The following is a 23,772-nucleotide window of genomic DNA, read 5'->3' on the forward strand; positions in this document are numbered from 1 at the left end:
TCTTGTATTTTTTAGTGCCGAGGATGCGCAGGGCAGAATCAGTGCCATCAGACATCAATAATCAGATTGACCACACAGTAGAGCTCCCCCACCAGTTTTGCACTTTACCAAAGGCTGTCACGAAAAGGGTATGTACATTTTTCTTTCTAATGGTGCGTTTACACATAACGATGACAAGTCACAAATGCCACGAAGTACACATTCTTGGCCGCTGATCACGAATGTGATGATTTGGGGCAGAGGCATCAGGTGTCCTCAGGAACTGCTGCAACCTTTTACCACACGTTACAATTAATGGCACGCGTTGCTGGAGAATTATCGGCATGGTCAAGAATAGTGTTCCGCATTGTTGCGCGCTATTGTGCGCTATTGCACGTAACAGCGCATCGTTAAGTTCTGTCACGTTGTGAACGAGGTGAATTGTCTCCACACACACACACCCATATTCATCCAACCGAATTCACATCGCTGCAGTTTTTCAGAAGAACTTTGTGACTGCATGCGTAGTTGGGCTCTGTGCCATGGAGTGGCGCAGAGAGGAGAAGGAGGACAGCGCCAGATGTGTGGCTTCTTGCGGCTCTCGTTTTGCGCATTTTCCCAAACATCATGCACATGCAGCAGGTGGAACACCTGCAGGAGCGCGCTGAAGAGCACTGAAATTAAACTTTTAGCCGACTTGGTGTCAGCAGTCAAACTGAATGCGATGCAGCAGGGTTTAATTGTGCGCACACTTCTTCCTCCGCCGGACTGGAGGAGGTGCAGAGATGTCTGGCTGCACATGAGTCTCCCCTCGCTCCTCTGGCTCAGACTCGTTCTCTCGCTCATCGGTTACAACAACAGGTGGAACACCTACAGGAGCGTCCTGAGGAGCTTCAACAGGAACTGTGGAATGACATTTGGAGCCGAGTTTAATTGTGTGCACGTGACAGAAAACTGACGTGGTGGACCAGCAGGTCTGCTGTCTCCTGGGCCATTGGGAGCTTCAGGAGGGCCACGAAGTGGGCTGCCTTGGAAAATCGGTCCACTATCGTGAGGATGGTGGTGTTTCCCTGGGACGGCGGGAGGCCCGTGACGAAATCCAGGCCGATATTGGACCATTGGCGATGAGGCACAGGAAGCGGCTGGAGAAGTCCTTGGGACCTTTGGTGGTCTGCCTTGCCCCTGGCACAGGTGGTGCAGGCCTGGATATACTCCCGGACGTCGGCCTCAATAGACACCCACCAGAAGCGCTGCCGGACAACTGCCACGGTCCTTCGCACCCCTGGATGACAGGAGAGCTTGGAACCGTGCCAGAAATCCAAGACTGCAGCTCTGGCCTCTGGTGGGACGTCGAGTCGGTTCTTTGGCCCAGTTCCGGCATCCGGGCTCCGTGCCAGGGCCTCCCGGACGGTCTTCTCCACGTCCCAGGCGAGGGTGGCCACGATAGTGGACTCCGGAATGATGGGCTCCTGTGGATCCGACAGCTCTGTTTTGACATCGTCTTCGTGTACCCGGGACAAGGCATCCGATCTCTGGTTCTTGGTCCCGGGGCGATAGGTGATCTGGAAGTCAAAACGTCCGAAGAACAGTGACCAGCGGGCTTGCCTGGGGTTCAGCCGCTTGGCGGTCCTGATATACTCCAGGTTCCGATGGTCAGTGAAAACCGTGAACGGCACAGACGCTCCCTCCAACAGGTGTCTCCACTCCTCAAGAGCCTCTTTCACCGCAAGGAGTTCTCGGTTGCCGACGTCATAGTTCCGTTCACCCGGGGTCAACCTGCGAGAAAAGTAGGCACACGGGTGAAGAACCTTATCGGTCTCTCCGCTCTGGGATAGCACGGCTCCTATCCCTGAGTCAGAGGCGTCCACTTCAACCACAAACTGGCGGCTAGGGTCGGGCTGCACCAGAACTGGTGCAGTCGAGAACCGTCATTTCAACTCCTTGAACGCGGCTTCGCACCGATCCGACCAGGTGAAGGGGACTTTTGGAGAGGTCAGGGCTGTCAGGGGGCTAACTACCTGACTGTAGCCCTTAATGAACCTCCTGTAGAAATTTGCAAAGCCGAGGAACTGTTGCAGCTTCCTACGGCTTGTTGGTTGGGGCCAATCTCTCACCGCCGCAACCTTGGCCGGATCAGGGGCGACGGAGTTGGAGGAGATGATAAACCCCAGGAAGGACAAAGAAGTGCGGTGGAACTCGCACTTCTCACCCTTCACAAACAGCCGGTTCTCCAACAACCGCTGCAGGACCTGACGTACATGCTGGACATGAGTCTCAGGGTCCGGAGAAAAGATGAGTATACCATCCAGATATACGAAGACAAATCGGTGTAGGAAGTCCCACAAGACGTCATTAACCAAAGCTTGGAACGTCGTGGGGGCGTTAGTGAGGCCGAACGCCATGACCAGGTACTCAAAATGACCTAATGGGGTGTTAAATGCCGTCTTCCACTCATCTCCCTTCCGGACCCGAACCAGGTGATACGCATTCCTAAGATCCAACTTCGTAAAAATTTTGGCTCCATGCAGGGGGGTGAACACGGAATCTAACAAGGGCAACGGGTATCGATTGCGAACCGTAATCTCATTCAGCCCCCTGTAATCAATGCATGGACGGAGTCCGCCATCTTTCTTGCCCACAAAAAAGAAACCTGCACCCATCGGGGAGGTGGAATTCCGGATTAGCCCGGCAGCTAATGAGTCCCGGATGTAGGTCTCCATTGATTCGCGCTCAGGTCGTGAGAGGTTGTACACCCTGCTGGATGGGAACGCCACGCCTGGAATCAAATCAATGGCACAATCGTACGGACGGTGCGGGGGAAGGGTGAGTGCCAGATCCTTGCTGAAGACGTCAGTAAGATTGTGGTATTCAACCGGCACCGCCGTCAGATTGGGAGGGACTTTGACCTCCTCTTTAGCCTGTAAACCGGGAGGAACCGAGGAACCTAAACACCTCCGATGGCAGGTTTCGCTCCACTGAACCACCACCCCAGACGGCCAATCAATCCGGGGATTGTGTTTCAACATCCACGGGAAGCCCAAAATCACTCTGGAGGTAGAAGGAGTCACAAAAAACGATCTCCTCCCGATGATTTCCAGACACCACCAGAGTTACAGGTTGTGTCTTGTGCGTGATTAAAGGGAGAAGGGTGCCATCTAGTGCCCGCACCTGCAATGGCGAAGGGAGTGCCACCAGAGGGAGCCCTACCTCCCTAGCCCATCTGCTGTCTAGCAGATTCCCTTCTGACCCCGTGTCCACCAGTGCTGGGGCTTGAAGGGTTAAATCCCTGCTCAGGATTATAACTGGGAGTCGTGTGGAAATATGTGTGTGTCCCACGTGAATGTCTTGGCCCACCCTAAGCCCAGTTTCTAGGGGCGGGCATTGGTGTTTAAACCGCTTGGGGCAGTCTCTCTGCTGGTGCTCACTCGAGCCGCAGACAAAGCACTCCCCGCGGGCCAGCCTCCTCTGTCTGTAAAATGTGGCCCTGCTCGTGTCCATAGCTTCGTCAGCAGGGGGAGCTGTAGCCACACGGAGCGTTGAGGCTGTGGAGCGTGGGGAGGGCGGAACCTTTTCGGACCCGGAAGGGAGAGGGACGGCGCGTGCCCGGCCACGTCCTTCGCCTTGCTCCCGACGGCGTTCCTCCAACCGATTGTCTAACCGTATAACGAGATCAACAAGCCCATCTAAATCCCGTGGTTCTTCCTTCGCTACCAGGTGCTCCTTCAGGACCGACGACAGTCCGTTTATGAAGGCGGCGCGGAGCGCAACGTTATTCCAGCCAGACCTCGCAGCCGCGATGCGGAAGTCGACTGCATACTCGGCTGCGCTCCGGCGCCCCTGTCTCATTGACAGCAGCACTGTTGAAGCGGTCTCTCCTCTGTTAGGGTGATTAAAAACCATTCTGAACTCCCTCACAAACCCAGTATAAGTGGTAAGGAGCCATGAATTTTGCTCCCAAAGCGCTGTAGCCCAAGCGCGTGCCTCACCATGAAGCAAGTTAATTACATAAGCCACCTTACTGGCGTCAGACACGTACATTATGGGACGCTGTGCAAAGACGAGCGAACACTGCATAAGAAAGTCCTCACACGTCTCCACACAACCTCCGTACGGCTCTGGGGGACTTATGTATGCTTCAGGGGATGATGGCGGGGGGTCGTTGAGCGACCAGTTGAACGTCTATATTCTGCACTGGGTCGGCAGGAGGAGGAGCTGCAGCAGCGCCCTGAGCGCGCGCTTCCACCCGTGCGGTGAGAGCCTCCATCCTGCGATTAAGGATGACGTTTTGCTCGGTCATCAGATCCAACCGAGCGGTAAAGGCAGTGAGGATTTGCTGCAACTCACCAATCACGCCTCCTGCAGACGCCTGTGCACCCTGCTCTTCCATTGGCTGTTCAACAGATGGGTGACGCCCCTCGGGATCCATGACGCTGGCCGAGATATCCTGTTGGGAAAGTGTAGTGACACGGACCCACAACAGGGGGCGTAAATGAACGGACAATGAAAGAGTCGAATATGAACACTTTACTGTTGTGAATGAGCACAACCACAATACAGAGGACTACAGAATTTTGCAAACAGTCAATCCACAAAGATGACGTGTGGGCAGGCTCGAGGATAGAAGATGTCTGTCCTGAGAAGAACCGGAACCACACGATTTCCTCCGCCACCGAACCTGGAGAATACTGGAGCCGCCAAGTCCCGAGTCCCCAGGTGGCCACCGTCTCCGAGTATCGGATCTGGTACTGCTGGTGAGGAGCAGAAACAATAAGATGTGGGTGTGTGTACACCTAGTAACAACAATGGTGGAGATTCCACCTCCACCTCAAATCACACACTCGTGTAGCTCCTGTTTAACCACTTATCTGGTTAGGGTGTGAGGCGAAGCCGTCGCTAATCACACCAAACGCCAATCCAGCAGATAAGGAAACACCACAGGAAAACGGCTGCAAAAAGAACTCAGATTATTTGTCAGAGTTGACTACAGCTGAGAAGTTACCTTAACAGGTCAAAGATATCTCGGCAATGAGGTGGAGATGACGTCCGGGTTTTATGGAGTAGTATGATGAAGTGAAGATGGGTGACAGCTGTCATGAGATAATGAGTGACAGCTGTCACCCCCGGCTGTGTCCGTGGCGGCAGCGCCCTCTCGTGCCTGAAGCCCGCACTTCAGGCAGGGCGCCCTCTGGTGGTGGGCCAGCAGTACCTCCTCTTCTGGCGGCCCACACAACAGTTGTAGTTGTTTGTATCAATGTGATATTGGCGAGTTTTCTGCCATAGTTGAAATTGTTGTAAGATGTTTGACACCAGGGTTCTAGTCATGGTGGCGGCACCCGGTGGCCCCGCCCGGTACTGCAAATTTCCATACGGCTCTCGGGTTCAAATTGGCTGTGTCGCCCAGCACAGAATTTCCAAAAATTAACTGAAATGTTGCTGAAAATGTACCAGTTTGATTGTATTTCAAGCTTATAGAGTCATAGTTTTGCAATTTTAAACCAATAATTAAAGTAAAAAATATACTTCTCATTTTCTTTGTATCAAATCCCAAACAGCAGAGATCAGAGTCAGCGCATTCTGTGGCCACAGTGCTGTGAATGGCAGCAGCTGAAAACAGCACTTTGAGCTGAAGGAAAAAAAACCCCGCCATGAAAATCCTACATTAAATAATCCAGAGGTTCTTCTGTGTCCGTAACTGATGATACATTCAGAAATTTACAGTTTATTTTACAGTTGAAAGGCTTCATGTTTCCAAAAAGCTCCAAGTTTGAAAAACCACAGCCGGTGTGAGCGATCAGTGAGGGAGGCGGAGGGATAGAGAGAGAGAGAGAGAGAGAGAGAGAGCAGAGGAGGAGGGGTCAAGAGGTGGAGAGGAAGAGGGATAGAGAGGAGGAGGGGCACATCATCAGTGAAAAAGGGAAGTGAAAAACTGTTTCAGAAAGTTTTTCATTTAAAAGAGCAGGCGTGACAAATCAATCCATTTTCAGCTCTTGTTCAAACAAGTCAGTTGGGTGTTATATTGTTTTAAAAGAAAAAGTAATGCAATCCCACTCAAAAATGTTGGAAACACAAAACTGTCAGCATGATAGAAAAACTCACTGCTTCCCTGGATTAAAAACTACTGTGTGTCATTTTTGAAGAAGAGAGTAAATGCTATGTCCATCAAATATTAATGTATTTTTAACATTTTCAATGTTATTTAATTTATTAACTTGTACTTTGACAGAAACATACAAAAAAAGAACTTTGAACTTAAAATCAGACGCAGGCGACAGGCATATGTTCCTATGTTGAAATATGTTCCTACAGCTGTTTCTCTGAGCATGTACACATCACACAACCCTCATACAAGTCTTCTGTATTTTGCCAAGACATTCCTACATTTGTGGCATCAAATGGACACAAGTTCATCACCGAGAGCAGCCAGATATGTTGTTGTTGTTGTTGTTATTGTTGTTGATGTTGCTGGGGATTCCCCATGATGACTCCTAACTTTTCCTTACTGCCTACACAGAACAGTTGGAGCTGTATTTGAAAACCAAGTCCTCCACAAAACCTGGTGCAGACTCAAAGCTAATACTGTGTTCTTTAGATTTGAATATAAGACACCATGTTGATTTAAATGAAGGTGCAATTCTCTATCACACTATTGAATATCACTGCTCTATAAATAACTTATTGATATGTAGCTATTTACTAATTTATTATAGTCATTACAAGCACTTACACTTTCATGTGGATTTTAATTTAGAATCAGTTATATTCAGTCACTTGTGTCCAAACGTTTAACTAGTATTTCATGATGTTATTTGCAGTAAATCATAGAGATGTTGCTTTGGAAACCTCGGCACACAACTCGGAAAGATGTTAGAGCCGCTTTATTTCTCAGTAAAATTAGGATCTCCTCATCTAACTGCTAAACTAATGCTCTAGGATTATAACTAGATGCATACATGCACCTAACTGGGGAAATTCCAGTGCTATAATGGACGATTTTTTTCAATAGCTTCAGCAATCGTCATACTGATTGCATTTGCCCCAGTGCTGCTCGTATATGCACATCCCTCCCCACCCTCTTAACCGATTGTGTTTCACAGCCTAATGCATGCAGTACCTACAGAACATTTACTTCATATTCAAACTCCTGAGTAGAGAACAACATTAGTGAAAACTTCAAACACTTTTTATTTGTATCTGATTAAACTTTTACTGTCACAACACAAGGAAGCAGCTGTCTGTACAACAAAGGTGTCCATGTTTAAACAAGCTGGTAGTGTGGCTGAGGAAACAGGCATAATGCAGGTGTCACACTGTGACAAATTGAGGAAAAAGTATAAGCAATGGAAATTAAATTTAGATGCCCAGTTGTGACCGTTTTTGTCCTGTACAAATCCTTTTCTCATTCATTAAGTGCTTTGTTTATCAGCTGATGTCCATCCAGTGAGTCTGTTGGAAAGTTTTGTGCATGCTCAAAACTTTGAGCAGACATTCCCATTGGTCGCACTTTTGTTTTGTCCTGTACGTATTCATTATTTTGCCAGTGGCCATCCGGTAGATGTTATTTTTGTGTGTAAGTAAGTAAGTAAAATTTATTTGTATAGCACCTTTCAAGATAAAATCACAAAGTTATTTACATTGAAAAAATAAAATGGAAGCACAGAAACAGCAGTAACATAAAACTAGTTAAAAGCAAGCCTGTACAAGTGGGCCTTGAGCTTCCAACTGTCAGACTCTGTGATGCAAGGTGGTTGAACACAACTGCAGGATTCAGACATGAGCTGAAATTAAACAGGGTTTAATGAGAGTTCAAGCAGGGTTCGGTGCACAAAAAGACTGGCCATTACAAACAGCAGTATCTGAAGCATCAGGCAAAAAACAAGGTCCAAAACACAAGCAAGCAGGTCAAAAACACAACAAGGTAGAAACAGGACTAAATACTCTGAAGAAACGCTCAAAAAAGGCACAAGGCACAATAATTTTGCAAAGATGTGAGGGAAAAGATGCAACTAATAAAGAGGGAATGATTAGGAGGAAATGCAAGGCAGGTGTGGTGGATCTGGAACAGGGCGTGGCAAGCAGGAGGGAGGACAGGAAGGAAACGCACAGACACCAGACAAGACAAATCCCAAACACAAAACCCAATCATGAACAAAAAGACAGCAAATGCAACACTGACAAAACCCGAACAGACCCCACAAGTCCAATCATGACACCGACAGAGCCCACAGAATGTAGATGCAGTGGCAGTGCATTCCATAGTTTGGGAGCCACAATCTCAAATGCACAGTCTCCTTTGGTCTTCAGTCTTGACCTAGGTACAACCAACAGGTTCTGGTCTGAGGACCTCAGGGACCTGCTTGTCACATAAGGGTGCAAGAGTTCACTGATGTAAAGTGGCATTTGACTTTGCAGAGCTCTAAATGTCATCACCAATATTTTAAATTGCAGTCTGAACTGAATGGGGAATCAAAGAGGACAGAATGGGTGTCACATGAGACCTCTTAGATGACCTTGTAAGAAGCCTTGCAGCTGCATTCTGGACTGTTTATAAGCAATCCAGAGAAGACTTACTGAAGCTAGGGAACAGCGAATTACAATCGTCAATAGTCATGAAATAAAAGCATGGATGATCATTTTAAGCTCAGCTTGAGACACAGTGTATCTAAGGTGGGCAGTGTTCCATAAATGGAAGAAGCAAGATTGTACAAGACGGGTAACGTGTGTCAAAATTGAGAGCCTGGTGAAATGTAACACCCAGATTTCTGGCTGCTGAGTGAATAGAAGAGGACAGAGAGCCACGGTTCATAATCACTGAGAGAACAAACTCCTCAGGGACACAAACAACAACTTCAGTTTTTGCTGTTTTAAGTGACAGATAGTTAACAGCCATGCTGTTTTTATGACATTAGTACAGTTTTGAAGGACAGACACCTTGACATTTATACAAATTTCATCCCCGCACTGCCACGCAATTCGTTGTGCCAGTGTGTCCCACTTGATGCAGCGTATTGTACCACTTGATGCCACGCTATAAAAAAAAATAATCATTTCATAGCTGATGACACATTTGCTCTCAGAACTTGGCTGATGAAATCATTCTCTCATCGCTCCCAGAATCACAGAGAAATTATCTACAGCTTCAGGTCGTCTCGTGCTCGTCGTGTGGTGGAGAATGCATTTGTAATCTTGTCTCAAGGTTAATTATTTATAATATGTATATTGGCAGCACGGTGGTTTGCAGTGCTGCCTCACAGCAAGAAGGTCATGGGATCATTTCCCACCTGTGGCCTTTCTGTGTGGAGTTTGCATGTTCTCCCTGTAGTTTACACAAGTGGCATGAAATTAATACATGACAGAAATTTTGAACATTTCAAAATTTTCTTTGCCCACTGGCACACGGCTATATGATATGAGACATCATCAAAAGAACTAAAGGTGTGTCCAAGTGGGAGCAAATACAGTGCAAATAAAATAGGTCCCAGAAGGGAACCTTGGGGCACACCACAGGATAGAATTGCAAAAGGATGTATATTTAGCTGTAGCAACTGAGAAACTCCTGTTAGAGATATAGGATGAAAACCAACATAGGGCTGACCCAGAGATGCCCACCCATGTCTGATTGTCTCACGCACACACACACACACACACACACACACACACACACACACACACACACACACACACACACACACACACACACACACGAGTAATGTAGGGTATGTTTGTGTGTGCATCTGTGTATTGCCAGGAAGCACCTTCCACCTTAAACCGGTTGGACTCCAGCAGTAATCCTTCTTCAGCCACCTCCTCCTCACCCTCCTCCCCGGTCCATTACCAACACAACAGCACCTCCAGCGTCAGTGCCACTCCGCCACTTAACCCGTCACCCCGGGGCCCCCAGGACAACTGCTTTGACTTCCCAGGTCAGGACTGTGACACCACTGACACTCATATGCACTTAGGTACATAGACTTTCCCTATGGGTACTTGAGAAGTTCTCAAAAAAAAAAAAACAACAATACATAAAAGCATAGTAAGAGCAAAAGAGATTTCTGTTTTCTGCTATTAAATTTTCCAAATGGTTATAAACTATATATTATTTAATGAAAATAATACAGTATTATTTTTGGGGTAGTGTTAGTGCTCTTGCCTCCCAACAAAAGGGTCCAGGACCCAAGTCTTCTTAGAAAGGGCATCAAGAAAATCTTACATCACCTTAAGATTCAGATTCATACTAGATCCCCCCCCCCCAAAAAAAAAATCATAAAGTAGTATAGTTCTAATTATATGATAGCCTTCATGATAGATTGATACAGTATATGCATCTTATTTTAGTATAGAACACCTTCATTGTCATTGTATAGCCATGCACAGAGTGAAATTAGGCACAAAGCTCATGTTTGGTGCATTAAGAAACATTTCTTCCCTGTCTTGTTTTTGGTGTTCAGAAAGAGAAAATAAGACAGGGAATGGGCAGATGGTGGAATTTGCAAAAAGGATAGAAATGGCTGTTGTCAATCAATCAATCAATCAATTTTTTTTATATAGCGCCAAATCACAACAAACAGTTGCCCCAAGGTGCTTTATATTGTAAGGCAAGGCCATACAATAATTATGTAAAACCCCAACGGTCAAAACGAACCCCTGTGAGCAAGCACTTGGCTACAGTGGGAAGGAAAAACTCCCTTTTAACAGGAAGAAACCTCCAGCAGAACCAGGCTCAGGGAGGGGCAGTCTTCTGCTGGGACTGGTTGGGGCTGAGGGAGAGAACCAGGAAAAAGACATGCTGTGGAGGGGAGCAGAGATCGATCACTAATGATTAAATGCAGAGTGGTGCATACAGAGCAAAAAGAGAAAGAAACAGTGCATCATGGGAACCCCCCAGCAGTCTACGTCTATAGCAGCATAACTAAGGGATGGTTCAGGGTCACCTGATCCAGCCCTAACTATAAGCTTTAGCAAAAAGGAAAGTTTTAAGCCTAATCTTAAAAGTAGAGAGGGTGTCTGTCTCCCTGATCTGAATTGGGAGCTGGTTCCACAGGAGAGGAGCCTGAAAAGCCTGAAGGACATATCCTGATCAAAATGACTCCAAGATTTCTCACAGAATTACTGGAGGTCAGGGTAATGCCATCCAGAGTAAGGATCTGGTTAGACACCATGTTTCTAAGATTTGTGGGGCCAAGTACAGTAACTTCAGTTTTATCTGAATTTAAAGCAGGAAATTAGAGGTCATCCATGTCTTTATTTCTGAAAGATATTCCTGCAGATTAACTAACTGGTGTGTGTCCTCTGGCTTCATGGATAGATAAAGCTGGGTATCATCTGCGTAACAATGAAAATTTAAGCAATGCTTTCTAATAACTCTGCCTAAGGGAAGCATGTATAAAGTGAATAAAATTGGTCCTAGCACAGAACCTTGTGGAACTCCATAATTAACCTTAGTCTGTGAAGAAGACTCCCCATTTTCATGAACAAATTGTAATCTATTAGATAAATATGATTCAAACCACTGCAGCACAGTGCCTTTAATACCTATGGCTGTCAGGGATTGGGCCAGGTCAGGGCCTTGAACCCTTATTTTTCCCCTTTTCGTGGTTTCCCATCTGCTGTGGCTTTGATTTATTAGTTATTATTTTCATCGTGTGTTTTTCTGTCATGTTTTTCTTGCCACTTTATTCTTATGATTCACTAGGTATTTCATTTTCATCATGTGGTTATTTTCTGTTTTGTCACTTTGTTTTCTTTGTTACTTTTTACTTTGGCCTTTCATTCTGTTCTAGTTTTCAGTCATTGTTTAGTTATCTCATGCACAGTAAGGCTCCTCACAGGTGGACAATCCGACGTGCCGTTTACATGGAACGCAATCGGGTTAAAAACAGGGTTACACCACCTCCTCTAACCCGATCGTAATTTCGATCGGATTGGGCTATTCTAATCAGATGGAGCTGTTTACATGGTGTGATTTTGATCTGATTGTTCACTCTGGTTGTTCAATCAAATTACTTTTGGTCCATGTAACCGCAGCTAGTGCTGAAAAGAAACCTGGGGTTGTTCTTATTTTCTTCAATTAGTGATGAATAGTAAGATGTCCTAGCTTTACGGAGGGCTTTTTGTATAGAGCAACAGACTCTTTTTCCAGGCTAAGTGAAGATCTTCTAAATTAGTGAGATGCCATTTCCTCTCCAGCTTATGGGTTATCTGCTTTAAGCTGCGAGTTTGTGGGTTATACCACAGAGTCAGGCACGTCTGATTTAAGGCTCTCTTTTTCAGAGGAGCTACAGCATCCAAAGTTGTGCTCAGTGAGGATGTAAAACTATTGATGAGATAATCTATCTCACTCACAGAGTTTAGGTAGCTACTCTGCAGTGTTTTGGTATATGGCATTGAAGAACATAACAAAGAAGGAATCATATCCTTAAACCTAGCTACAGCGCTTTCAGAAAGACTTCTACTGTAATGAAACTTATTCCCCACTGCTGGGTAGTCCATTAAAGTAAATGTAAATGTTATTAAGAAATGATCAGACAACAGGGGGTTTTCAGGGAATACTGTTAAGTCTTCAATTTCTATGCCATATGTCAGAACAAGATCTAAAGTACGGTTAAAATGGTGGGTGGGCTCATTTACATTTTGAGCGAAGCCAACTGAATCTAATAATAGATTAAATGCAGTGTTGAGTGTTGTGAAAGTGTAGTGACACGGACCCACAACAGGGGGCGCAAATGAACGGTCAATAGATGAGCCAAAAAGTATCAATTTAATGTTGTGAAGGTGCACAACGAATACACAGACAATCTCAGAATCTGATAACAGTCAATCCACAAAGGTGACGTGTGGGCAGGCTCGAGGATAGAAGACGTCTGTCCTGAGAAGAGCCGGAACCACACGATTTCCGCCGCCACCGAACCTGGTGAATACTGGAGCCGCCAAGTCCCGAATTCCCAGGTGATCACCGTCCCCGACTGTCGGATCTGGTACTGCTGGCGAAGAACAAAGACAGTCAAGTGTGGGTGTGTGTACACCCCGTAACAACAACGGTGGGAATGCCACCTCCACCTTTAACACACACTCGTGCAGCATCTGAGATAACCACTTATCTGACGAGACGAAGGACGAAACAGTCGTGACCCACGCCGGTCCTATGGTTGACAGCTGCAACACAATAGCTCTGGAAATCACTGAATGCTGGCAGAGAATATTACCTCCATAGAAGTACGATATCTCGGTGATGAGGTGGAGATGACGTCTGGGTTTTATGGAGTGAGATGATGAAGAATGAGTGACAGCTGTCAGGAATTAATGAGTGACAGCTGTCACTCCCGGCTGTGTCCGTGGCGGCAGCGCCCTCTCGTGCCTGAAGCCCGCACTTCAGGCAGGGCGCCCTCTGGTGGTGGGCCAGCAGTACCTCCTCTTCTGGCGGCCCACACAACAGTTGAGGCTGTCATTCTTAGCATCTATGTGGATGTTAAAATCACCCACTATAATTATCTGAGCTAAGCACTAAGTCAGACAAATGGTCTGAAAATTCACAGAGAAACTCACAGTAACGACCAGGTGGACGATAGATAATAACAAATAAAACTGGTTTTTGAGACTTCCAGTTTGGATGGACAAGACTAAGAGTCAAGCTTTCAAATGAATTAAAGCTCTGTCTGGGTCTTTGATTAATTAATAAGCTGGAGTAGAAGATTGCTGCTAATCCTCCTCCTCGACCCGTGCTTCAAGCATTCTGACAGTTAGTGTGACTCGGGGGTGTTGACTCATTTAAACTAACATAATCATCCTGCTGTAACCAGGTTTCTGTAAGGCAGAATAAATCAGTATTTTGATCAATTATTATATCATTTACTAACAGGGACTTAGAAGAGAGAGACCTAATGTTTATTAGACCACATTTAATTGTTTTAGTCTGTGGTGCAGTTGAAGGTGCTATATTATTTTTTCTTTTGGAATTTTTATGCTTAAATAGATTTTTACTGGTTATTGGTGGTCTAGGAGCAGGCACCGTCTCTACGGGGATGGGGTATGGCAGGGGGAGAGAAGCTGCAGAGAGGTGTGTAAGACTACAACTCTGCTTCCTGGTCCCAACCCTGGATAGTCACGATTTGGAGGATTTAATAAAATTGGCCAGATTTCTAGAGATGAGAGCTGCTCCATCCAAAGTGGGATGGATGCCGTCTCTCCTAACAAGACCAGGTTTTCCCCAAAAACTTTGCCAATTATCTATGAAGCCCACCTCATTTTTTGGACACCACTCAGACAGCCAGCAATTCAAGGAGAACATGCGGCTAAACATGTCACTCCTGGTCTGATTAGGGAGGGGCCCAGAGAAAACTACAGAGTCCGACATTGTTTTTGCAAAGTTACACACCGATTCAATATTAATTTTAGTGACATCCGATTGGCGTAACCGGGTGTCATTACTGCTGACGTGAATTACAATCTTACCAAATTTACGCTTAGCCTTAGCCAGCAGTTTCAAATTTCCTTCAGTGTCGCCTGCTCTGGCCCCCGGAAGACATTTGACTATGGTTGCTGGTGTCGCTAACTTCACATTTCTCAAAACAGAGTCGCCAATAACCAGAGTTTGATCCTCGGCGGGTGTGTCGCGGAGTGGGGAAAAATGGTTAGAGATGTGAACGGGTTGGTGGTGTACAGGGGGCTTCTGTTTAGAGCTATGCTTTTTCCTCACAGTCACCCAGCCGGCCTACTTTCCCGGCTGCTCGGGATCTGCTGGGGGACAGCTAACGGTGGCTAAGCTACCTTGGTCTGCACCAACTACAGGGGCCTGGCTAGCTGTAGGATTTTCCAAGTTGTGGAGCCGAGTCTCCAATTCGCCCAGCCTGGCCTCCAAAGCTACGAACAAGCTACACTTATTACAAGTACCGTTAGTGCTAAAGGAGGCCGAGGAATAACTAAACATTTCACACCCAGCGCAGAAGAGTGGGAGAGAGACAGGAGAAGCCACCATGCTAAACCGGCTAAGAGCTAATATCTGTGCTAAGCTAGCGGATTCCTAAAAACACACAAAGTGAATAATGTGTGAATAATTTAGAGGTGATTCAGCAGAGGGAGTGCTTTAATTAAGGCACGTGAAGATTACACTGTGAAGCAAATCGTTATCTAGTTATCTAGATCAATCTAACTACGCGGATTAAACAGCTAACAGATACAGCAAAATACCCCTGTGCTCCGGAACAGGAAGTGATACAATACCGCAGTGAGAGCCAACCACCAGTAGAGGCCAGTAGGCCTTTACTGGCCTCAATGACAGATGTGTTCACGGTGGAGGTGCGATTACATCACAGATGGTCTCTGAATGCTTTCTTGTTTGTAGTGGTGATGGACAGGTTGACAGGCAAGATCAGGCAAGAGTCTCCATGGACCCCAATGATTACAAATAACACTTGTGATCTGTACTGCGTGTAGAGAACAGATTGAGGCCAGGCTGGTGGGATGGAGGCTTTCACTGGAATTAAAGTGAGTTGGAATAGGATAGATTACGTGTGTGTGTGTGTGTGTGTGTGTGTGTGTGTGTGTGTGTGTGTGTGTGTGTGTGTGTGTGTGTGTGTGTGTGTGTGTGTGTGTGTGTGTGTGTGTGTGTGTGTGTGTGTGTGTGTGTGAATAAGGGGGAGCACAGTGAAATATTGTGGCTGCGAGGAGTAGATGTAGTGAAAATGGATGAGTTTAAATACTTGGGGTTAACTATTCACAGTAATGGAAAGTGTGCAGTGTTATATAAAGTACCGGAAAATCGCACTTAAGTAAAAGTACAGATACCCATTAAAAAAATGAGTTTGGTAGAAGTTCAAGCCACTGATTGAAATGCTACTCAAGTAAAAGTCTTAAAGTATCTAGTATTTATTGTACTTAAGTATGACAAGTAATGTACAACTAAATGTACTCAAGTATTGAAAGTAAAAGTACAAGTAAATGTTAATAATCAAAAACGGACTGATTTTTTTTTTATATATAAAAGTTTATCTAGGCTTGTAAATGACTGGTAGTATTACTCAAAATACTGAAAATTGTGCACATCACACAAAAACACTTCAGAAACAAGGTTTCAAAACCTAAACAAGAGTAGGCTACTCACTAGGTGTTCACAGGAAACAGTTATTTATTTCTATATGTATTTATTTATTTTTGTGGTTACATGTTTTTATCTTTTCTGTTGTGTTTTGTTTCATTAGGTTCTTTTTGTCTCTTTCTCTAAAATTGTATTGTAACATTATTAGTCTATTATTATTGACTATTATTGTGTATTATGTAGGCTATTATTGTTGTTGCTATAATATATGAATAAAAATAAATTAAAAAAATTACAATTTGACTCTTTTATGACAACAAGCGCTGAGCCATTAATTATACAGAAAACAACACAAACGTGCTGATGCGAACAGCTTAATGCTAACTTTAGCATTGAAAACGCCATAGACATGCTAATGCGTTAGCATCGGTCCCATTTTTAAGTTAAGAAATACATCTATCAACTGTTTCAGAAGACCAGAACAGGTCGGTTTAACATAAAAATATTAAATATTACTCACAGACATATGATCTTCAGGGTTTTAGTGGGAAAAAATTAGGATAAAGCAAAATAAAATCCACGAATCGTAGATCGAATCACTGCTTCAATTGGTTCGTGGTTCAAAGCAAAGCCGTGCTGCAGAAAAGTTGATTACAGACCCGCTGCAGGTCTGTAATAAATGTAGAGAAATTATCATTTTCCTGACAAACACCCCCCAAGTGCACAACTGCAAAAAAGCCTACCGGACATGCCTCATGACAAATCAGCCTGACTTTGTTGCAGTCACTAGTAATCAGTGGTGTCTCTGGGTGAAAATACAACTTTTTTCGCATGTGTGTGTGTGTGTGTGTGTGTGTGTAACGAGTAACGGCATGGCACATAGAAAATGTATCGGAGTAGAAGTACGCAATTAAGGTCAGAAATGTAGTGAAGTAAAAGTGAAAGTAAGCTGAATTTAAAAAACTCAAGTAAAGTACAAAGTCTCCCAAAACGTACTTAAGTACAGTAGTGAAGTATTTTTACTTTGTTACTATACAACACTGAAAGTGTGGTAGGTGCAAAACAAGAACGCAAGCAGGGGTGGAGTGGGTGGAGTAGGGTGGTAGAAGGATATCTGCATGAGTGAAAAAGAAAGTTTACAAGACAGTAGTGAGACCAGCTTAGAGATGGTGGCACTAACAAAAACATGGAGCTGAAGATTGTGCAGTTTTCTTTGGAAGTAACACATATCAGGATTCCATAAGTGGGATGGTTTGGATACAAAATGAGAGAGGCAAGATTGAGATGGTTTGGACATGTGCAGAGTATGAATGTGGAGTGTGTAGGGAGAAGGATGCTGAGGATGGCGCCACCAGGCAGGAGGAGAAGAGAGAAGATAAATAGGAGGTTTATGAATCTGATGAGGTTGGTTGGTCTGACAGAAGAAGATGCAGAAGACAGGGTGAGAAAGAGAGGATGATCTGCTGTGGTGACCCCTAATGGGAGCAGCTGAGAGAAGGAGAACAGGGCAACTCCAGTGCAACTGAAAATGAACTCAAACTGTCAAATTACCACAGTAGTTATTAAAGAATTTTTGGCTGTGTGTGTGTGTGTGTGTGTGTGTGTGTGTGTGTGTGTGTGTGTGTGTGTGTGTGTGTGTGTGTGTGTGTGTGTGTGTGTGTGTGTGTGTGTGTGTGTGTGTGTGTGTGTGTGTGTGTGTGTTCAGTCTCTTTTTTTTAACTTTATTTTTATTGAGTTTAGAAAATGTTACACCATATACACTGGAAATGCAAAGTGCAAGGTCTGTCAATAAAGTAACGGTCCTTTTTATTTTTTTCAAAAACTATATGGATTTCATTCATATGTTTTTACGTCAGACATGCTTGAACCCTCGTGCGCATGCGTGAGTTTTTCCACGCCTGTCGGTGACGTCATTCGCCTGTGAGCACGCCTTGGGAAGGAGTGGTCCCGCCCCCTCATCGAATTTTCATTGTCTGGAAATGGCGGAATGAAAAGGACTTTTTTCCCATCAGAATTTTTTCAGAAGCTGTTAGAGACTGGCACCTGGAAACCATTCGAAAAATTTATCTGGCTTTCGGTGAAAATTTTATGGGCTTCACAGAGAATAAGGTCTGTTACTACAGCTTTAAGGACCCCTTTAAGGACGCTCGGCGCGCCGCGCTCCGAGCTGCGATGACGCGGCACAAGCCACCGGACCATTTCTAAACGGATGGCTCTGTGGATACGAGACCGTCGTGTGCTCTTTCTCTGGTTATCACAAGAGCTGGACATCAGCCATTTTCCGGCAGATTTCACTTTTAACAAGAGATTTTGTCATGGAAAGTATCAGTGAAATTGTGGAGAGCTGGACATGTCCAAACTTGTCCTCTGACACGCCAAAACGGAGGTGTTCCTTTGTCCTGCTTCCAAAGGGAATTGGTCTTTACATGCGAAGCCTCCACGCAGCTTTCCATCACAAAATCTCTTGTTAAAAGTGAAATCTGCTGGAAAATGGCTGATGTCCAGGTCTTGTGATAACCAGAGAAAGAGCACACGACGGTCTCGTATCCACAGAGCCATCAGCTCAGAAATAGTCCGGTGGCTTGTACCGCGTCGTCGCAGCTTGGAGCGCGGCGCACCGAGCGTCCTTAAAGGGGTCCTTAAAGCTGTAGTAACAGACCTTATTCTCTGTGAAGCCCGTAAAATTTTCACCGAAAGCCAGATAAATTTTTCGAATGGTTTCCAGGTGCCAGTCTCTAACAGCTTCTGAAAAAATTCTGATGGAAAAAAAGTCCTTTTCATTCCGCCATTTCTAGACAATGAAAATCCGACGAGAGGGCGGGACCACTCCTTCCCAAGGCGTGCTCACAGGCGAATGACGTCACCGACAGGTGTGGAAAAACTCACACATGCGCACAAGGGTTCAAGCATGTCTGACGTAAAAACATACGATTGAAATCCATAGTTTTTGAAAAAAATAAAAAAGACCGTTACTTTATTGACAGACCTCGTATTCCGCATTCACAGACATTCACCTATGTACATGTACATGTTATAATAATATACAATGGAAATGAAGCAGAATTAAGAACACAAAAATAAAGCTATGCAACACTTATGGATATAACAAACCCACCATGGGCCTCCATCTCTCTGTGAAAAGTTCTCTCTGCAATCTTAAGGAGTATGTGATCTCCTCCATCTGATAGATCTCTCTAACCTTCTCAATCCAAACAGTATAAGTAGTTGGATCTGGACTCAACCATTTGATAGTGATACATTTAAGTGCAGCAGTCAGTAAAGTTTGCAATTGTCAGTTTGCACTTGGGGTCGCCACAGCAAATCCAAGGTGGATCTGCATGTTGAATTGGCACAAGTTTTATGCCGGATGCCCTTCCTGACGCAACTCCACATTACATGGAGAAATGTGGCAGGGGTGGGATTTGAACCCGGAACCTTCTGAACTGAAACCAAGCACATTAACCACTTGGCCACCACCCCTGCTAAAATTCTCAAAAGATATTTTCTGCTATTTCCTCCAAAGCCATCCGGAACTGCCCCTAAATGGCAAGCTGTGGTTCTTTTACAAATGGTTGCTGAAATATGGTATTGAGTGTGGTAAATATATCATTCCAAAACAAGTCCACCTTTGGGCATGTCCAAAATATATGGGTGTGAGTTCCCAGGCAAGTGTCACAGTTGCGCCAGCAGGTGTCAGGATTTGAGGGATTCATTTTGGATGTGATTTCTGGTGTCCTAAAGAATCTTGTAATTATTTTCCATTTAAATTCTCTCCACAGACCAGAATTTGTGACTAGGTGTGATTCAATGCATACACTTTCCCACACCTCATCAGTTATTTGAGTGCCAATCTCAGCCTCCCATCTTGCTTTAATGTTTAGGGTATTATTAGTTAGAATTTGAAAATGCTTTATAAAAAAGGCTTAAAGTTTTTGGAAAGCTATTGCCCTGATGTATTTTTAATAAAAGTTCCTCAATATATGAGGGTTCTAAGACTTTGTTCCATTCTTTGTGTTTAGTCAAAAAACTCCTTAACTGTAGATATCGAAAGAAATCTGAAGAGGGAAGCTGAAATTGACCTCTGAGCTGCTCAAAAGATTTCAGGCAACCGCTGCCCACCAGTTGGCCTACTTTACCAAGACCAAAGGTTGACCAAACTTTAAAGCTTGCATCAGTTAGACATGGGACAAATCCCTGGAGGCTGGAGATATCTGAAAGGACTGAAATTCCCTTTGGGAGACCATATGACTGCTTTATTTTATTCCAGATCTTCAATGTAACCTTAGTCCACTCACTCATTTGTATACCCTTCAATGAGACATTACAAAAAGGCAAAGCATCAATAGGAATATTACACAGACTCTTTTCAGTATTAAGCCATTGAGTGTAAGACAGGTCATGCATCCAAGCAACCAAGGGTCTCATTTGAGCTGCCCAAAAATAATGCTTGAGATTAGGTACTGCAACTCCACCTTGTAACTTTGACAACTTTAACGTTTGTAATTTTATTCTAGGATGTTTGCCCTGCCATATAAATTTGGAAAAAAGTTTATCTAGTTCATCAAATGTAGAATTTGGAATGTTTATGGCAGCATTTGAAAGAGGTATAGTAGTCTGAGTAAAACATTCATACGTATACTCTCTATACGACCCATGAAAGAAAGAGGCAGGACCGTCCACCTCTCCAAATCTTTTTTAATTTTTCCAATTAGGACCCTGTAATTTACATTATATAATTCTGTTAGAGACTGTGGGATTTGGATACCTAAAGACTTCATACCCTCCTTTGGCCATTTGAAGCCACTCTGATCTTTGAAATTTTGTGATAGATTTCCCACTATGTCCATTGCTAATGTTTTATCAATATTGACTTTGTACCCAGAGAGGTAGCCATATGAGCGAATTATTTTCATCAGATGGGGGATGGTTGTCATTGGATTTGATATGTATAGCAATACATCATCGGCATATATGGACAGTTTGTGATGTTCACCATTTATTAAAAATCCTTGAATGTTGACGTCATCTCTGATTAGTTGTGCTAGAGGTTCAATACTTATATCAAACAGCAGGGGCGATAGTGAGCATCCCTGCCTGCAGCCGCGTTCCAGTGAAAACCTAGTTGATATTGTTCCATTAACCTTTACACTGGCTAAAGGGTTTGAATATAAAATTTGGATCCATTTAATGAAATTCGAGCCGAATTGAAATCTTTGCAATGTGTGATTCAAATATTGCCAGGACACCCGGTCGAATGCCTTTTGGGCATCGAGAGACAGTATCATTGCTTCATTTTGTTTAGTTTTAGAAATGGAAATTAAATTTAGTAGTCTACGAACATTATCCCCATAGTGCCTTCCGGTTATGAACCCCGTCTGATCTGGGTTTATAATATTTGTAATGATTTTACTAACTCGTTTGGCCAAGATTGCAGTAAGAATACGCAAGTCTGTATTAAGTAATGAAATTGGTCGATATGACTGACAAATTGTTGGATCTTTGTCCTCCTTATAAATGACAGCGATCGTGGCATCATTCCAGGAAGGCGCCATGGATTCGGTCTGCAAGGCATGATGATAAGCTTGAAGTAATAATGGGGTCACTTTTTCTTTAAATTTTTGGTAAAATTCATTAATATAGCCGTCAGAGCCAGGACTCTTGTAACTCTTCAGATTTGCGATTACTTGTTCAATTTCCTGTTCTTTAATTGGTTCATCTAATTGTTTTGCAAAAGATTCTGGGAGAGTTTTTAATTTAATGTTTTTCAGGAAATCAAAAAGTAAGTCGTCATCTTGGCATGTATCTGTATTTTTGTACAAAGATTTGTAATAATCCGCAAAACAGTTTGCAATTTTATCTGGTTTAGTGATTGATGTATGTTCAGTCTTCAGTTTTTGAACTGTATTAATAGACTGCTGCTTCTTAAGTCTCAATGCCAACAATCTACTGGCCTTATTGCCATTTTCGTAGTATCTTTTTTTAGTAAATTGCCCTCTATTTTTTCTGTGATCAGACTATCGAGTTCTTTCCGCAATGATTTGAGTTCACCAAGCAGTTCTGCAGTTTGAGCACTTTTATGTTTTTGGTCCAGGCATCTTATCTTACCCTCTAATTCACACCGTCTAGCTTCATTTTTCTTTTTCTTAGCACAGGCAAATGATAGTATACGGCCTCTTAGATAAGCCTTAGCGCAATCCCATAATATAAGGGGTGATATCTCAGGGGTAGAATTTAGTTCCAAATAGATCTGTAATTCGCTAATTATAAAATTACAAAATTCCTTATTGTTAACAAGTGAAGCGTTCAATCTCCAGTGTTTGATTTTTGGTGTTTGACACACATCCCATTTTAAAACAAGACGGGCATGATCAGACAGTGTAATTGGTAAAATATCGATATCCTCAATTCTATGTTCCTCAGCTTTTGGGGTGAAGAACATGTCTATTCTTGAGTAAGAGGAGTGTCTGTGTGAGTAGAAGGTGAAATCTCTGACCCTTGGAAACCGATTTCTCCAGACATCTATCAGGCCCAGTTCTGTGGTAAGGCGTTTCAGTACTTTGCTCATTTGAGAAGCAGGGCTTTTAGAGCTGGGCTGTCGGTCTAAATGTGGTGACATTGTACAATTAAAATCACCAGCTAATAATAGAATACCAACACTCTCAAAAATATGTCAAAAATATTTTGTATAAATTGTATTTCATCCTCATTTGGAGCATAAATATTGAAAAGGGAAACCTGCACCCCATCAACTTCTCCATTAACCATGATATACCTACCCTCAGGGTCTTTGTGAATATTTTGGGGAGTAAAATTTACCTTTTTATGTACTAAGATAGCCACTCCTCTTCTTCTACCTGAGCGGTGGGAAGAATAAAACACCTGATCTGCCCATGATCTCTTAAGCTTGTCATGCTCAACATCAGAGAGGTGTGTCTCCTGTAAATATGCAATATGACAACCGTCCTTTTTAAGTTGACCAAGGACTTTTTTCCTTTTAATTGGTCCATTGAGTCCTTTAACATTATAACTGATAACCTTAAGGGAACCCATTATTGAGTTTTTGAGTATATGATTGAGAGAGCTCTATCTTCATATTAACACAGAGATACATTCTTTACACTTCTCTGATCTGTTTGCATAGCATAATAAAATAAGGAAAAAATAAACGTTGACTGACAATAAACATTTTTGTGATTTGAAACCTATAAAACGATCCCCAGGGAACAGTGGGATCTAAACAGGAACAAGAACATTGTAACTTATCAAGTCCCTGAGCGCAACAGTCCTACATCTTGATATTGCCATCAAAAATGAGTAACTCACTTGCGGTTCAGGGAATACAGCCATGCGAGCAGTCCCAAGACACAACTGAATGTGCTTATGTAAACGAAAGATAAGCTGTTAAAATGAAAACCAGGCCCTGCTCTACTTGGAAATAATAGACACTTTTTAAATGAAGTACTCACAAAACTTTGCGTTACCTCCTCATGTATGTCAGTTCAGTCATGATTCACAGTCTTCTTGGGGAAAAATAATGTTTTTATTGACATAATCCATCGCCTTAGCTACATCCACGAACTCCTTTTCCACGTTGTTGTATGTGACCCGGAGCCTAGCAGGATAGAGGATCCCGTACCGGACTCCAGGCTTGTCACAAAGCATTTTTCTGACTTCACTGAAGGCTGCACGCGCCTGGACAACGCTGGTTGTGTAGTCCGGGAAGATGGCGATGGGATTGCCTTTATACCGGAGCTGACCACCTCCGC

General features: G+C 43.9%; 1 protein-coding gene across 5 annotated transcripts in view; it reads left to right on the forward strand.

Moving 5' to 3' along the window:
* LOC117508788 (kinase suppressor of Ras 1-like) overlaps positions 1 to 23,772 on the forward strand; it is a 230,879-nt gene that overhangs the window by 169,877 nt on the left and 37,230 nt on the right. For all 5 annotated transcript variants that reach the window (XR_004560194.1, XM_034168619.1, XM_034168617.1 and 2 more), the window contains exons 8-9: positions 16 to 128; positions 9,725 to 9,899. Coding sequence is in view for 4 of the 5 variants with exons in the window: in XM_034168619.1 (XP_034024510.1) it covers positions 16 to 128; positions 9,725 to 9,899 (288 nt within the window). In the remaining variant the exon portion in view is untranslated. The remainder of the gene's footprint in view (positions 1 to 15; positions 129 to 9,724; positions 9,900 to 23,772) is intronic.

This window comes from Thalassophryne amazonica, chromosome 4 (genome assembly GCF_902500255.1).
Source record: "Thalassophryne amazonica chromosome 4, fThaAma1.1, whole genome shotgun sequence".
Taxonomy (NCBI): Eukaryota; Metazoa; Chordata; class Actinopteri; order Batrachoidiformes; family Batrachoididae; genus Thalassophryne; species Thalassophryne amazonica.